Raw genomic sequence first — 14,056 nt, forward strand, 5'->3', positions numbered from 1 at the left:
TACGTGAGACAGGACAAACAAACTCATATCTATAAAAAACGAAAACATGCTCTCTTTGAGTGAATGCACTTCACCTTATGTATTTAAAATGTGCGAATTGTTTTTATATGTAAATATACACCGGAAAAACGCTTCATATCTATAAAAAAAACGAAAACATGCTCTCTTTGAGTGAATGCACTTTGCGTTATGTCTTTATAACTTCTATAAACGTCTTTATGTTCAGTCTGGCATCCAACAACAAAACACGTTGTTTGTTTACAAAACATTATTGTAGCTCACTGCAAGTAGTCCAGCGTGAAAACAATGGCGTACAGTGTACAACTCGATGAGGGCGGAGTACATCAGCAGTCATAGTGAGGGCTCAATAAATGTGACATCAAGTTACTGAGATAATGCCAAAACCTCGTTCAAGATAACAGTTGAAATGTATTGGGGATATAAAAAAATGAATAAATTGATTATTATCATTCTAGTGTGGTTATGTACACGCACTCCTGACACATAGTTATGCTAAAATAACATTTAAACATGCATTTTCTGGATTAGGGATGCTTTAAAATTCCTACCTGCTTGATCTCCTGGAGGCTTGGATATGCCACCCTCTTGCTTTAGTTCTATGGTAGGACAAGTTGGCCTGACCATGGCCTCAACTATAAACAATAAAACAAATATTTAATCTATTTAAAGTCCAACTTTATTACTCTCAAACAATAAAAATTATGTATCATCATGTTTTACCTGGTTCACAGGCTGGATTTCTGGCTCCATGTAGCGGGAGTGGAGGCCTCAGAATGCCCTGTGTGTGTCTTTGGACTGGAGGAGCAAGAAAAGCCCTCTTACTCTGATCGAGCAAAGTCTTGCCAAAGAAAGCCTCTTGGAGGTATGCAGGAAACATGTCCTCCAACTTGCTCTTCTTTCTGCCCCTGCGTTTCTTGGCTTGCTCTGCTTCTCCCTCTGTTGTCTTTGCATCTGGGACGTCTAGAGGTATGTCAGGATGTGGGCCTATTTAAAAATAATAATAAAGGTTCGATAGTTTCTATGACATCACAGAAATGTTCATATTGGGCCAAAAAAAACACAACAACACAAGAATGTTGGCCAAATAACACAAATAGTTATAATTGTATTTAATGCTGTTCTACATTTATATAATCACTTTCTCTGTACACACACACCATCTAAAAAACTGCGGCATGATTTGATGAGTAAATCAAACTGCTCAAACAGTCAGCAAAAACACATTCCACGTGGGTTTAAATGCATCACAGAAAAATCCCAGTCAGTTACTTTTGATTGTTGGGTCAGTTTTGCACACTTGCCTTCCTCAAGTTTTCCTTCAGCTGTTTGACCTTCAGAAACGGCATCACCAGAGGCAGAAAGACTCCTCCTCATTCGTGTGTGACATTTTCTCTGTCGGACCATGAATCCGCCAATCCCTGCAAGTGGAAAATCCATTTATTGATTTACTTACGTTTCCAAGCATAAAACACTTAAAAAGCCATTAGAAAACAATGTCTCAGTGACCTGGCCTGTATGGTTTACGTTTCCTTTTCTTCCCATCATCAGTTTCCTCCGTTCCTTTGAGAGTGTCGCCATTGCCCATGCCCTCTACACCTCCATCTGCACCCATCTCTCTGTCCATTCCTCCCTCTCTGTCTGGGCTCACAGGGGCCTCCAGTTTGTTCTCACAGTCCATAGCTTCTGCACCCCCTATACAAATTTGAGCAGATATTTACATTCACAATCAATCACGACCTGCTATTCTGGTTATTCAACATAATTTATTAAATTAAACAGCCTGTAGAGCTCTACAAACATTTCTAAAGAATACATTAATGTACCCCCTCCACAGCTTATATGTTACTACAAAAAAGCCATAAATAACATATTAGGTCACTATATTCAATGTGAAATAACTAACCTTTTCCATCATCACCATCAGCTTCGCCTTCTTTCAGCTCATCAATACACAGTGTGCCAAGTCTTGACCGGCGCTGCCTGCGTTTGTGCAAGGGTGACATGGAGATGCTACGCAATAAAGACATGCCTGTCTCTGTGAGCCAGACACCCTCCAGACGATAAAACTGTGGGTCTGAACAGTGGATTGAGAAACGTCACATTAAAATTGCGTATTAAGAAAAAAACTAAAATGACGTGCCTTAAAAAAAAACATACCTGGTTCTTTCATTTTAAAGGCTGACATCATGGGAGACTCCACTGAGAGAGAAAATAAACTATTAATTATATTTTCTTAGGGGTTTAAAAAACCCTGTCATTTCAAGCACCAACTCACCAACTGGCCTGGGTACGTATGGTGTGCAGGCCGTACAAGCAAAACCTTCATCAGACGCTTGTTCGACCTCATCCTCAGTGTAGAGACTCTCACATACAGCATGAACCCATCTACAAATGCAGACAGACAAAGCAAGAGAAGTTACATCCTAATTCCATCCACCTCCATCCATTCACGGTTTAGGCTTCGTTTGAGGCTTGACCTGTCACAGTGCTGACACTGCAGAAGTAGATCTTCCTCCATGAAGTTCTCCCGACACACAGGACACGTAACCAAGCTGGCGCAAGGGCCGCAGTGATTGTAGTTATTTTGCCACTCACAGTGGAAACCTGGAGAACTAGCACCACACTGCATACAGCACACACACCTGTATGGAGCAAAGAAATGGTATAGATACTGTACTCTTGTACTCGTAGAAATGCCTGACACAATTTATTCAGACAGGTGATGTACCATTTGCACTTCCAGCCCCCCTTGGGCACAGTCTGTAAAGGTGGGTCCAAACAGTAAGTGTGATAACTGACGTCACAGTCATCACAAAGCAGCAAGCGGGAAGGATCGGAGGCCTTCCCACACACCTCACACACGATACACTCGAGACAGCGCCAGCCTTTCCTCAACATCATCTTGGTGATCTAGACAAGAGAAAATGCAGATGTCCAAAATAAAGAGCTGGTCTTTAAACTGAGCTTAGTGCTGAAGTACAAAACTAAAAAGCTTACCTTGCTGTTCACACAGTATGGATGATAACATTGAGCACACTGGGCGCAGGCGAGCAGCTGGCCCTCCACACCATGTCCAAAACTACCACAAACTACACACATGTCCTGTTCCACAAAGGAAACATCAGTACATGATTGTGCTTTACACAGCTAAACATAGTAAGTTGGAGTGGAATAAGATTCTTACCTGCTGCAGGACAAACTTATCAGTGTTGGAGAAAAGTACCACAGTATTTTGCATGGTGTCATCTTCCTCATCATCTTCCTCTTTGCTTTGTCCAGTGTCTGTGGTCATGCTTAACTGTACACAATACAAATTCAATTGATTTACACTTGAACTGAGACTTATTTCATTAAACACAACAACATACTCCAATACAAAATGAGCGGACTCACTAAAAATGCATCTATGCAGGAGGCCATTGCTTTTAGACGTGACCGGCCACGGCCTCTTCCACCACCAGCGCCGCCGCCACCACTACCACCACTACCACCACCACGTGGCCGCCGTTTCCCTGGGAAACCACTGCCTCTGCCCTGAAGAGTCATAAATAACAGTAAACATGAGCATCAGTAATTTGAGACTATACAAAGACACCCATTTAAAACAAAAATCAGCATCTAAGGCCTACCTGTTTTACTCTCGAGCGTCCTGGAGAACCCCTACGCTTAACTCTTTCCCCATCAGGCTTTAGTGGGTCAAAAGGCAATGAGTCCTCCGTCTCAGTGAGCAGCGAATCAGAACGGGTTCTACCGGCTGGCATCATGAGTTCCATGGACATAATCTGAGGATCCACCTCAGCTGGCGATCCAAGGAAACCGCTGCTGCTCTCATCACCGTGGCTGTTGTTTGATGTCTCATCAAGGACCAGCTCTGGTTTCATATCCATCTCATTTCTGCACTGAACATATTCCCCCTGACTGTCATCTTTATTGAGAGATTCTTCAAAGGATTCCTCAACCCCCTGCTCTTCCTCGTCCTCATCATCCTCAGACTCGCCCATTCTATCGTCTGTATCAGTGGGCATTTCAGTTTGAGGAGCAGGGCAAAATGGCCTGTCTATGGACTCTTCTTTTCGTGTCTCGGATCCCACCTCCTCCATGTCCATAGCAACAGGCTCTGCCTCTTCAGAAACAGGGAGTGTGATTTGAGAAGACGAGCTTGGCGGAGGCTTTGTGTCTGGGACCTCTGTGCTGTTCACCTCATTCTCAGTTTTAGGATGTTTGTCTTCACCTTGTGAAATATCCTGGCTTTCTGTACGAGTCTCAGACACATCAAGATGGCCTTCCCTTATAGTGTCAGGGACAGGGCTGTCTGGACTATCTTTCACAGGAGACTCCTGAGCGCCCGTTGATATTTCCTCAATGTCCTCTGGAACCATTGTTTTATTGCTGGTCTCCTCTTTTAGTTTTACAACAACATCTACGAGAGACAAGTCACATGAGCACTCGACAACACACCGGCTATCAATAATCGGTGTCACTTAAGACAAGCAAAGTTTTCTTTTACCTGCAACAGTGGCTATAGGGTCCGGCTGTTCTGTAGAGACCTGACTGTGTACAGACTCTGAGATCTCTGTACCCTCTGACTGTAATGCTTCTTTTGTAATGCTTTCTGGAACATCTGTCGTTCCAACAACCTCCGACTCCATGCCTGAAGTGATTTATCAGTGATATCAGTTTTGTACAGGTTTGGTACCATTAACCATTTACTAGTACTACTATTTTCCTACAAAGGAAGTCAATAGTGCCCCAGAACTGTTTGGTTATAAACATTCTTCCTAATATCAGTCCTGTTTACTAGAACAAAATGTATACCAATTTCAAACATCTTGAAGATGAGTAAATGACAGAATTTTTTATATTCCTTTAAATAACATAACAAAGACCTTTTTTTAATCCTTTAAAACCCCTTTCATAAACTGCTTCTCCACTTAATTTTCTGTGAAATAATTCCACGAACATACCCAACTCCATTGGCACCTCCTCCTCAGCTTTCTCATCCACTTTTGTGGATGACACAGACTCCACTGGAACCTCATCTGTGGCATCTTTGCACAACACACAGATGCATTTCTCCTCGGGAGGCCCTGACAGAGAAGCACAATCGCTGTGTACCCATCTGTGAAAAACAAAAAACAGATGAAACAGGAGTTAAAAATATGCAAAGAACAAATAAAAGCCAAATCGTCTGTTACTTTATGGCGAATTTACTTTTTACACTGGTGAATATTTAAAGGTCACCTCCATTTTTGCTTCTTGATCTAGCTTTACCGGTTCTTTACAGCAGCAGAGTTGGACACAAACTGACCTGTGGCAGATGGCACAGCGGTGTTGGAGGGGTACGCAGGACTCTGTGGATTTACTGCAAACGCCGCAGACAGATGTGCGCCTGCGCTGACAGCCTTCGCATAGTGTGTAGCTTTCAAACCACTGTTCGGAGCCAGGAAGCTTCAGTCCTCGCACACCACAGTCGATACATACACGGCACCGCTAAAACAGACATGCAAATCAGGTCAACCACACCAATAGAAAGATATTTTACTCCCAAAAATAAGATTTTCCTATTCAGCACACAGCCGCACAAACGGATATTGCCACAATGTCCTAGGGCTATCATGAGAGCCTATCTTTTGCCTTTTAAAATTGCTTATTATATTTTAACTGATGGCTTCATTCAAATTAAATGGTTTTCACCACGTTGGCTGAAGTGCTCTCCCTAGGAAGATTTTAGCCAGAGAAAAGAGCCAAAGACCATAGCCTTCTGCTATTTAAATAAACTAAACAGGTCTGAATTTTGCCTTAAACGGTAATATTACACAGATGAAAGGTTTGTTAGAATGAGTCATGGGAATGAGCTTACTTTGCACTTCCATGAATCAGGAGGCACAGAGTCCATAGCTGGCAGTAGACAGAAAGTGTGGTAGCCCTTATCACAAGCATCACAAACCAGCATCTTTGTATCCTCTCCTGGCTGCCTGGATACCACAAAATAGCACAAAACATTCTCAATACCAGATCAGCATGGCAAGAATGAGGTCGAGGAAACAATATCAACAATTCACAAAACATTGTAAAGAACATACAATCTTTAATCTTTAAGTTAATTTAAGTTCTCACATCTATTGAGTGGCAACAGTTAAAAGCATTCAAACGTACCTGCAGGTCTGGCACACTTTGCATTCAGGACACTGCCAGCCAGAACGCTGTAGTGGTGTGGCACTGATCTCCAGACAGGCATCATGATAATGCTGCCCACAACCTGTACAGTATAGCAGACCTGACAGATCTCCAGCTGAGTCACACACTGCACACCATGCCTCCTCACCGGCTATAAAAAAAACAACCACCATCACACAAAGACCCCTTAGCAATCATAACCCCCTTGTTGATAAGATCAGTTCTTTGGCTACAATTCCGTACCGATTTCTTCAGCCTTGTCTATGTGCTCTGGACAGAGGAGAGCTAGCTGCTTCATGGACTGGAAGGATCCACTTGCAGCTGAGCAGGGGAAGTGGTAGAACCGTGAGCAGCCTTCGGCCCGGCACCGGATGGTAGCACCCATCCGTTTACAATAATCACATGGCTATAAGAGAAAAAGCCAGATAAACAGAGGATGCGATTATTTATCTGCAATCCTATAGTATATCTGAGGTTTATTTGCTCTGATAAATAAAATGTCTTAGCTCACCCGCTGTATCCCTGAGAGGACTGCCTTATCCACATTTATCAGCACCTCACCCTCAGTCTGTTCCACTCCTTCAGACCACACGGCACACCAGTGGTGAACCCAGCAGCTCCCTGTTTTTATATAGAAGAGGTTTTTAGTTAGAATGACAACTATGAAACAAAGTGACAATCCTAGCGCACTTAAAAATGTTGTCTCTCGTATGGTCACTGTCACAATAAGAATTCCTCCTCTAATGTCTTGGGGTGACCCCGAATAGTCAAAGATTTGATGCTTCGGCAGGAGCCTGATTCGACTATCAACCTCACAGTCGAATCTTCGCAGAGGTGTTACGCAATGGGGATCATGTCATTTTTGTTATATGGGCAGTGGCGTAGCAGACAGGCACGCACTGCGCCTCTAAAGATATTATTTATGATATTTAGGGTTGGGTACCGAAACTCCTGATTGCTATCTGGGTCTGGCTATGACCCAGCACAGGATCGCGTCCCTCCACGTCTTCTGTGCTGTGAGACTGGTATAGAGAAGAAGCTTGTTCTGCACGCACCCGCAGATGAATGTGTACACAGTTTCCAACATCACTTACTGAATGTTTGGGCATATAAATTTACACTTTGTCTGTAAATGCACGTTGTTCTGTACTTAGACTGAACTTTGCGCAGCATTATACAAAAATAATAATTAAGTAATATATCCGAAATCACTGCATAAAGCAGTGCAAGCGTACGCGTCAGGAGGACAAAGAAAGAGTGCGCAGGGAAAGAGCCTTTTTGACTGTTTAAAACCTTTACATGCGGTAAATTTATTGGTAGATGATTGGTAATGAACGTACTGGTATTCCTGTTTGTATAATATAGTTCGTTATTATCAAGTAGTGTTGTCCACACGCGTGTACACAGGTTCCATGCGTTTCAACTATCAACTATCAACTAGCTCTACGTATGATTGCTTATCAGCCAAACAAATTTCTTTTCAATGTCGAATCCTTAGCATGACATCACTATAGCCCTTTTCACACAGAGATCCTGGAAAATACACAGAAAATGTGTCCAGGAATTTGTCCCGGGATCGTTACATTTCGTTCATTCACAATGCCAGTGATCTACTGGAATCTGTGCGTGCGTTCACAAACATCCAGTAAAGACATGTGACATAATATACCGCAATGTTATGTGCTTTTATTTTTTTGCAAATAGGGTTGAACACGGTGAAAGATATTTCCATGCAGTGTTTTTAGGTGGCTTAATAGTGCAATTTATTATTATTAATGACTTCCTTTATTTAGTGCCAAATAGCCCTAAATAATCGCTCTTCCTTTGGTTTTTGATCTGTAGCATATATTGATGACTTTTGCTAATTCAAAAGACAGCAATTTAAAAAAAAACTTTTTGATTTATATTTTTTATTGGTAAATGAAGAACAACGAAGAGGAATGAGGCACAAGACCGCAAGGTAGGCTTTATGACCCAAATCTAAAAAAGAAAAAAAGTGGTTCCCTTCATCTCAGTGGACTAAGATTGTGATTTTTCTATATTTCCCATCTATATTCACATGAAAGAAACTGGGCTTAATTCGGTTTTTCTAAAGGTATGTAAATAATTTTTTTAATTTAATTGAAAATAAATGGGAAATGATTAGATTTTTTTTCATTTGTAAAACAAACACAATTCAATGAATCCTGCATAAATCCAAAAATATCCATACAGAAATGGAGGTTTGGAACTAGATCCATATTCAATGTAGAAAAGAGATGTTCATGAGCTCACACCCAATTGTATGTGGTTTACGAGGATTCTCCACAGACATTTTTCCATAGACAGGTTTTGATACTGTACAAACTGTATATTCTATTCCCTAACCCTACACCTTACCATCACAGAAAACTTTTTCCATTTTTATTCTTTTTAAAATATCAGTAGGTGATTTCGTTTACGAGGACACGGGAAGTGTGTTTACGATAAATACACATATACGTTGTCATCCCCGTAAACAATGTATACAAGCACGCAAGTGTCCAAGACGACGACGTGCTCTTGTGAACACGCGCCATACACTGACAAGACAGAGGAAAATATATTGATTATAGTCTGTATTTTGGTTTGTTTTTCGTACATAAAGCATTCTCGTCGCAAAAAAATAAAATTCAAATGAGCCACTATGCGCGGATGGACCAATTTGACAGTGTCTTGGGTACTTTTCTGGACCTTGGCATAAACGGACACCATGATGTATATGAGGAGGCCTGGAAATCTCTCGGATGTCACCTAAATATCTTAATTTGTGGTCCGAAGATGCCGGAAGTTCTCTAAACATGTTAAACGTCATGTGGGTAAGTAAAAAATAAATCACACAAAGTTGATTTTTGGGTGAACTTTTGCCTTTAAGTTTGGTGATTAGGACTCTTGCATTCATCCATGATTTAGGTAAAGACAAATAGTAGCCCTATATTTTTTGTTTTCGTTTCTGCTTTTACGGCATTGTTTCAGCATTCTGTTCACGCAGGGCGCTTTCTGGAAATGATCCTGTAAATGTTCCTAGGTCCCCTTTCTGGAATTACTTTTCGGATCAATACGGGATGCGTTTGCGTTCACACAAAGCGCCCTGGCAATTTTACGGAATCAGTGGTCTGTGTGAATGGGGTTTTGAGTCAAACAAATAGATTTCCTTATACCTGGGTCAACAAAGAGAGATGCCAGACAGGTGGATTCTAGGAATCCAATGGAAGACAAGTCATCGTTTCCAGCTGCTGGCAGAGGAGAGACAGGAGGCTCCAAGCTGGGCTGATCGGAAGAGGGCCCAAAACGACGAAGCTCCCGTTGCCCATGCAGACTACGCTCCACACAGTTACACAGAGCACAGGCCCTGACAGTCTCCCTAAAATCACAGATACAGTAAGGACTTTCTGCAAAACCTAAAATGATACTTCAGGCAAAGTATCTCAAGCAAATAGAGTACATACATATTCAAATGTTAACATGTGCCCAGTATGTCTTATTTAATGAAGCCATTTCCAATACAAAAAAAAGCCATTCGATCAAGCATGTACTATGTTTTAATAAAAAGCAGTGCAGACCGCAAAATTTATACAAGGGCTTACGCTGATAAGCTGGACGTGTCCACAGTGCCTGAGATGTCCTCTGCAGCAACAGGTGCACTCAGTTCCCCCTCTACCTGGACACTCTCCTTTGGAGGGGTCCCATCATCAGCTGTAAGGAACATAGCAGTAAGTTTAGATGGTGCATATTTAAATGTAACCTTTAAATATCCTTCATATGTAGTGCTATTCCCTCAGAGAGGATGCTAGTAAAGGTTAGATGCCGGAAAAGTCCCCCTTAAGAGAGTAATCGCTGCAGTGCATATATAATTGTGTACTCCGTGTTTGTACTTTTATTAAATACTGTATAAAACCCACGTAAAAAATAAAAACATTACAATTTGAATGACAGACTTATAAAAAATAGAAAAAAATCTTAAGTTTCTCAATGCAGTCTATGCAACTCGCATTTAACTCAAATACCAACCTGCAGTTTCTGAATCATTTTCTTCGCAGTTTGATTTCTGCTCGTCCATTCCTACTCCTGTAGAAGATCTCTATTGCAGAGATCTGAAAAAGATGAAAGATTTTTAGCAGTGGCATGATTTCACATTAAAGCCCCCAAATCTGAGGCAGCTGTGCCCTGTCCAAATTCATGTTTTGCAATGATCAACAGCCACATAACTACAGTGTTATAAAACACGAGAGTACATTTCGCCCTTGCATATCCAGCACACATGCTAGCCAGCAAACAAGTTAAACCTTAATTATAAGAAACCATTGAAAAGTTAGACCAAAACCAGGTGCCAGCCACCCTTTTATACTGCACACCACCTAAAAATCAGCATTTGTAAATGTGTGGGACACACAGCGCCTAGCCAGCAACTGCGTAGCAAACGTGCATAATCCTGCAAACTTCACATTACTCCACACCTAACTACGCAAACATTAGTTGATACAGAAAAACACCGGAAAAAAGCAACTGATAACACAAACCATGAGGTGGGTTCACGTGTTCGGTGCATTCTCTCCGTTTTGGTTAACGCTGATGGATAGCAATGGTTTGGTGGTTTGGTAAATTTGTCTGATCCTGCAGCTGCGTTCTGCTCAGTTTACAGTATTGCCTGGACGGCTAACGCGTTAGCTTTCTGACCGGGGTTACCAAACTCCCTGCAAAATAATCAAATCGCCCATCACCAAAAGCAGGCAAATAAAGACGCCTATATCAGGCTCGTTTGCTTAGTAATGCCGCGCGGTCGATAAAATAGCACAACTTCGTGCATAACTAATATATTGCGTTACTTTCTTTATGTTAAACGACGCTAAAGGGAGAAACACAAAGAAAACACAACTTCCGTGTAGCGCGCTTCCTGTGAGAGACATAATGGGTCCGGGCTGAAACGTTGGAACCAAAATTAGTTCCGCTGATGATTGCGCGAGACCCAATTCGTAAGCGCACATTGTTATACTCGAATATATCCAACAAAATAACACCGCGAGGCACGATACAGTATTACCTCGAGTAGTATATAATGTAACATGACAGGTTGAAAGTGAAAAAATAATTAGGTCATCAGCAGTCACAGCTTGATGTAGGGTAAATGTCACCTCATATATCGGTTCTCAAAGGAAATCCAATTCAGTTAACATTAAAGGTTGCACACCGTGTTTATAAAAATGTAACGGAATGAAATACAACATCCTGTACCCACATCGCCCGATTTACTCCTAACGTTTAACTGTAAACAGTAAAGACTACACGTGAAAATACTAAGTGATGGAGTCAGCAGGTTGTAGGGTTTTTGACTGGTTTAATAGTTAAAAGGATTCCTCTTAAGTAGGTTAACAGACGGTATACTCGTACACGAATAGGGCTGAGCCCCTGCTGCCAAAATTACCATTTTAACCGCAGCTAAACCACCTTGGTGCTAATGTTTTATACATATATGCATCAAATACATAATCATATTTATTTGTTTTATGAGGATCATCACTTTAGAATCCGTGTATGGTAAATTATCTAATCCCATTGCTTCCCCATTTTAACTTTAGCGTGTTAGCTAATTCCACAATATGGGACATTGCTGCCATTTGCCCAAGCGTTTTTGTTTTGCTATCTGTATTGAAACCAACATACCACGAGAATATTACGAAGCACACCACCTTGACCCTTAACTTGGAATTAACTGTCAAGCCAAATCCTTTCTCACTAATTTGTTGACGGGTTTCCCTGTAGTTCAATGCATGCTAGCAGGCTACAATCATCAAAGGTATGGTAAATCGACGGTACATGCAAAATGCGATCATTACTGTAGATCGACATGTCCGACAAACCGCCCGTTTTTAGAAACATTCACACAATTGCATAAGACAACCAGTTTCACATCTGTCTGCTAGCTCAGATTGCTAACCAGCAGATACTTTCACACACGATAATCCTGTTGCTCTACTCAAATAGACTAGTTTTATTGACTCGACAATAACAAATAAAGTGCAATATCAAAATCAAACAAGGGAAACAGTAAACAGCATGACACTATATAAATTAACACGTAGTTTTAGTGCTTTCTGTGTATACAAATGCCTTGATGACGGATGGTTCGTGGACTGGAGCTGGCTAAAAACATGGCTTACCCATTTACCAAGGACATAAACATTCATGCATCACATGAAACTAAAAAACCCACAACGAGTGTGCGTAAAAGTACCACAAAAGTAGACAGTATAACACAACGTTGGTAAAAGGTGCACAAGTTTGCGTTTTTAACGCTGCGTATCAAAAACGCAACAGTAACATTACGTAGGAAGCTAGCAGCAGATTCATTTCGGCCGATAGATTGGCACTCACTTCGCTAAATGGACTAAGAAGGGGGCCCGACTATGCTAGGGTTTTTCGTCTGTAAGTATATTTTAAAACAGATTAATTCTGTATTTAGCACTCACCTATAATTCGCTGCTAACGTCCTCGTACATGATCGGAACAATCCTCCGGATAATAATCGCTGGTGTCCGTTTCATTTCATTAAGCTAGCTTTGGCTAGGCAGGGTTTACTAGTTTGTTGTTGATGGGGGAAGTGCTGTCTAGCGAGCAAACGTACGCTAAACTACCTGATATAAAGATTGTGGCTGGCCGATACCAATGAATCAAATTAGTTTATTGTTTCTTGTGCTTGCTTCTATTATTCACACTTAGCTTTAATTATCCCAAATGTTAAAACTGGATGATTGTTGCAGGCTTGTTTGACCAACTTCATGTACTGAAGGATAAACTGGATCAGCTTTCTGAAGCCAGTAAGGCACAACCGCAGGTTAAACTGAGAAGGTTACATCAACGTTTAGTCCAACTGCGACCCCTACTTCTGAGAAGAAAAACAAAATTGGGGTGCGTTTCTGGGCCATGAAGCTAGTTAGGTCTTTCGTTCTTTCTTTCCTAATCTATTTATTATTTTATAACTGTCTTTAAGCGACCAGTCTATTAGTCATGCACGTTACAGACTTTACTCTCAGTATAATGAGATTTTGTCATAATAGATGTCAGTTGATCCTGCCATGAAAATCGATCCCAAACAAAACATGATGAGAAAATTAAACCACAAAATATTCCTCATTAACCTATTAGGATAATCTTACACTAGACAAGTATAGATTTTTGAAGAGGCAGACTATTGAACCCAGAGTTGAAGTGCATGAGAGTCACCCATTTTGAAATAAAAATATATTCTGAAGTTGTCTGTATTTTGTGTATCTATGTTGAGCTTACACTTTTTTGCAATATTAAATATGATCAACATCATATTTTTTTATTTCCCTGTGGTACGCATTGGTGATTTCTTGGAAAAACAAACAGATGAGAATTTGTTGTTTGAGCTGTCATTTATTGTCATTTAAACCCCACAGTGCAGATAGCTCCGGTCCCAATGAGCAAAAACAGACAACAGGCCTCATGTAATAGAGAATATTCATCACCAATCATCAACATGCTACAGTTTCACGAACATTAATATTTACCCTAAACAGTCTAATGCAACTAAAGTGTGCTTACCCTTGTATAATATACATTTTCTGTGTACTTCCCCATTGACAAGATTAACAACTCATTCCCTGCTTTTACAGGGATTAGTTAGAACAGGAAAGGTTTGGAGGGAGCGCTTATCTTTTAAATCGTATTGGTTCACCAAAGGTGATGGTAGGGTGGGCATAGACTACAATCTTTGCCATTGGCCTGATCCAGATGGATGTCAGTACATCTCTCTGGTAGGGGTGAGTGTCCATCTGCCCCCTCCATGTTCAAGATAATCCTCTTGCATACCTTTATA

At 41.0% G+C, this 14,056-nt stretch overlaps 1 protein-coding gene across 2 annotated transcripts in view; it reads right to left on the minus strand.

Moving 5' to 3' along the window:
- Positions 1-10,841, minus strand: part of kmt2d (lysine (K)-specific methyltransferase 2D) — a 29,089-nt gene extending 18,248 nt beyond the window's left edge. For both annotated transcript variants that reach the window (XM_079478985.1, XM_079478984.1), the window contains exons 1-24: positions 10,737-10,841; positions 10,228-10,310; positions 9,804-9,912; positions 9,378-9,580; positions 6,710-6,819; positions 6,442-6,604; positions 6,178-6,349; positions 5,882-5,996; positions 5,330-5,511; positions 4,986-5,140; positions 4,529-4,672; positions 3,651-4,441; positions 3,415-3,555; positions 3,206-3,319; positions 3,019-3,123; positions 2,750-2,931; positions 2,499-2,663; positions 2,297-2,406; positions 2,179-2,220; positions 1,925-2,095; positions 1,528-1,713; positions 1,323-1,439; positions 742-1,005; positions 570-653 (exon numbers count right to left, since the gene is read on the minus strand). In XM_079478985.1, the coding sequence (XP_079335111.1) occupies positions 570-653; positions 742-1,005; positions 1,323-1,439; positions 1,528-1,713; positions 1,925-2,095; positions 2,179-2,220; positions 2,297-2,406; positions 2,499-2,663; positions 2,750-2,931; positions 3,019-3,123; positions 3,206-3,319; positions 3,415-3,555; positions 3,651-4,441; positions 4,529-4,672; positions 4,986-5,140; positions 5,330-5,511; positions 5,882-5,996; positions 6,178-6,349; positions 6,442-6,604; positions 6,710-6,819; positions 9,378-9,580; positions 9,804-9,912; positions 10,228-10,276 (3,874 nt within the window). In that variant the 5' untranslated portion in view covers positions 10,277-10,310; positions 10,737-10,841. The remainder of the gene's footprint in view (positions 1-569; positions 654-741; positions 1,006-1,322; positions 1,440-1,527; positions 1,714-1,924; positions 2,096-2,178; positions 2,221-2,296; positions 2,407-2,498; positions 2,664-2,749; positions 2,932-3,018; positions 3,124-3,205; positions 3,320-3,414; positions 3,556-3,650; positions 4,442-4,528; positions 4,673-4,985; positions 5,141-5,329; positions 5,512-5,881; positions 5,997-6,177; positions 6,350-6,441; positions 6,605-6,709; positions 6,820-9,377; positions 9,581-9,803; positions 9,913-10,227; positions 10,311-10,736) is intronic.
- Positions 10,842-14,056: the final 3,215 nt, after the last annotated feature.

The sequence above is a fragment of the Barbatula barbatula genome (genome assembly GCF_947034865.1).
Source record: "Barbatula barbatula genome assembly, chromosome: 17".
NCBI classification, from domain to species: domain Eukaryota; kingdom Metazoa; phylum Chordata; class Actinopteri; order Cypriniformes; family Nemacheilidae; genus Barbatula; species Barbatula barbatula.